This window comes from Myotis brandtii, unplaced genomic scaffold (genome assembly GCF_000412655.1).
Source record: "Myotis brandtii unplaced genomic scaffold, ASM41265v1 scaffold897, whole genome shotgun sequence".
NCBI lineage: Eukaryota > Metazoa > Chordata > Mammalia > Chiroptera > Vespertilionidae > Myotis > Myotis brandtii.
Window position 1 is genome coordinate 361,616 of NW_005371679.1, and position 1,244 is coordinate 362,859.

General features: G+C 67.8%; 1 protein-coding gene across 1 annotated transcript in view; it reads left to right on the forward strand.

Moving 5' to 3' along the window:
* Position 1: 1 nt before the first annotated feature.
* Positions 2-1,244, forward strand: part of LOC106724579 (perilipin-1-like) — a gene marked incomplete at its 5' end in the record, with an annotated part of 1,643 nt that continues 400 nt past the window's right edge. The window contains 3 exons of the mRNA XM_014532486.1: positions 2-127; positions 362-607; positions 1,181-1,241. Coding sequence (XP_014387972.1) covers positions 2-127; positions 362-607; positions 1,181-1,241 — 433 coding nt within the window. The remainder of the gene's footprint in view (positions 128-361; positions 608-1,180; positions 1,242-1,244) is intronic.

The window sequence follows — 1,244 nt, forward strand, 5'->3', positions numbered from 1 at the left end:
CCTGGCCGCTGCCGCCGCCGCCGCCCGCGAGGCGGACCACGGTGACCAGACAGACAGCGAGGGGGACGAGGCCAAGGAGAAGGAGAAGGAGGACTCGGACTCGGAGACCGAGGAGCAGCTCAGCGAGGTGAGAGGGAGCTGAGGGGTGCAGAGCCCGGGGGGGTGAGAGGCAGAGGCCCAGCCACCAGGTCCTCCATGCCCTGCTCGCAGCATAGTCAGGTTCAGAGAGGGCAAGTGACCTGCCCGAGGCCACACAGCAGCGGAGCCAGGGGTCCATGTTCTTTCCCCTCTAGGCCTGGGGTGGGGGGAGGGGAAGGGCCAGGGATGCTGCAGGAGGCCCTGACCTTGCTCTGGTCCCCAGGCAGCAGACCTGGCGCACCCACAGGGCCTCCTGGGCAGCGCGGTGCACACCCTGCAGAAGGCTGTCCAGGGCACCATCTCGGCCATGCTATGGGCGCCCACCACTGTGCTGGGCACGGCAGGGAGGATGCTGCACCTCACGTCGGCCCCCGCTGCCACCTCGACCAAGAGCAGGGCCATGTCGCTGTCAGACGCCCTGAAGGGGGTCACAGACAACGTGGTGGACACGGTGGTGCACTACGTGCCGGTGAGTCACCCCCCCCAACCCTCCTCCCCTCAGGGCCTGGGCAACATGCTGACCTCCTGGGGCCCTGACAGGCCCTTCCCAGCCCCAGGAATAGAGAGACCTGGTGCCCTGGCCTGAGACCTTCCCCCACCCGCCTCCTCCCGGTCAGAATGGGGGTCCCTGTGGCCTGGCCCTCACCCCTCAGCTCCCACCTGCAGGACCTGGGGTCACCCGGTCAGTCACTCCCACCACAAGGTGTGGCAGGGCTCTTGGCAGCCAGCTGGCCTCCCTTGGGCCAGATCAGAACCAGGCAGTGTGTGGGCCGTGCTTAGCCTACAATTCAGGCCCCAGGACGGGTCAGGAAAGCCACTGGCCTCCCACTGAGAGGGCCTGGAGGAGGCCCCAGGGGTCTAGAAACTTTAGGAGGGTCTGCCTTGCCCGGGTGCAGCGCACCCCAGCCCCTGCACCTCAGGTCCTGTCCCACCCCCAGCCTGTGCCCTGCTGATGGCTGCCCCTGGGAGGCGGGGTCTCGGGGGTGGGTAAGAGGCTCAAGGCGAGACCAAACCGGGCCCTGAGGCGGCTGCCTGGTCTCAGCTCCCCAGGTTGTCCCTGATGGAGCCCGAGAGCGAATTCCGGGAAATCGAGGAGTTGAAGCGCA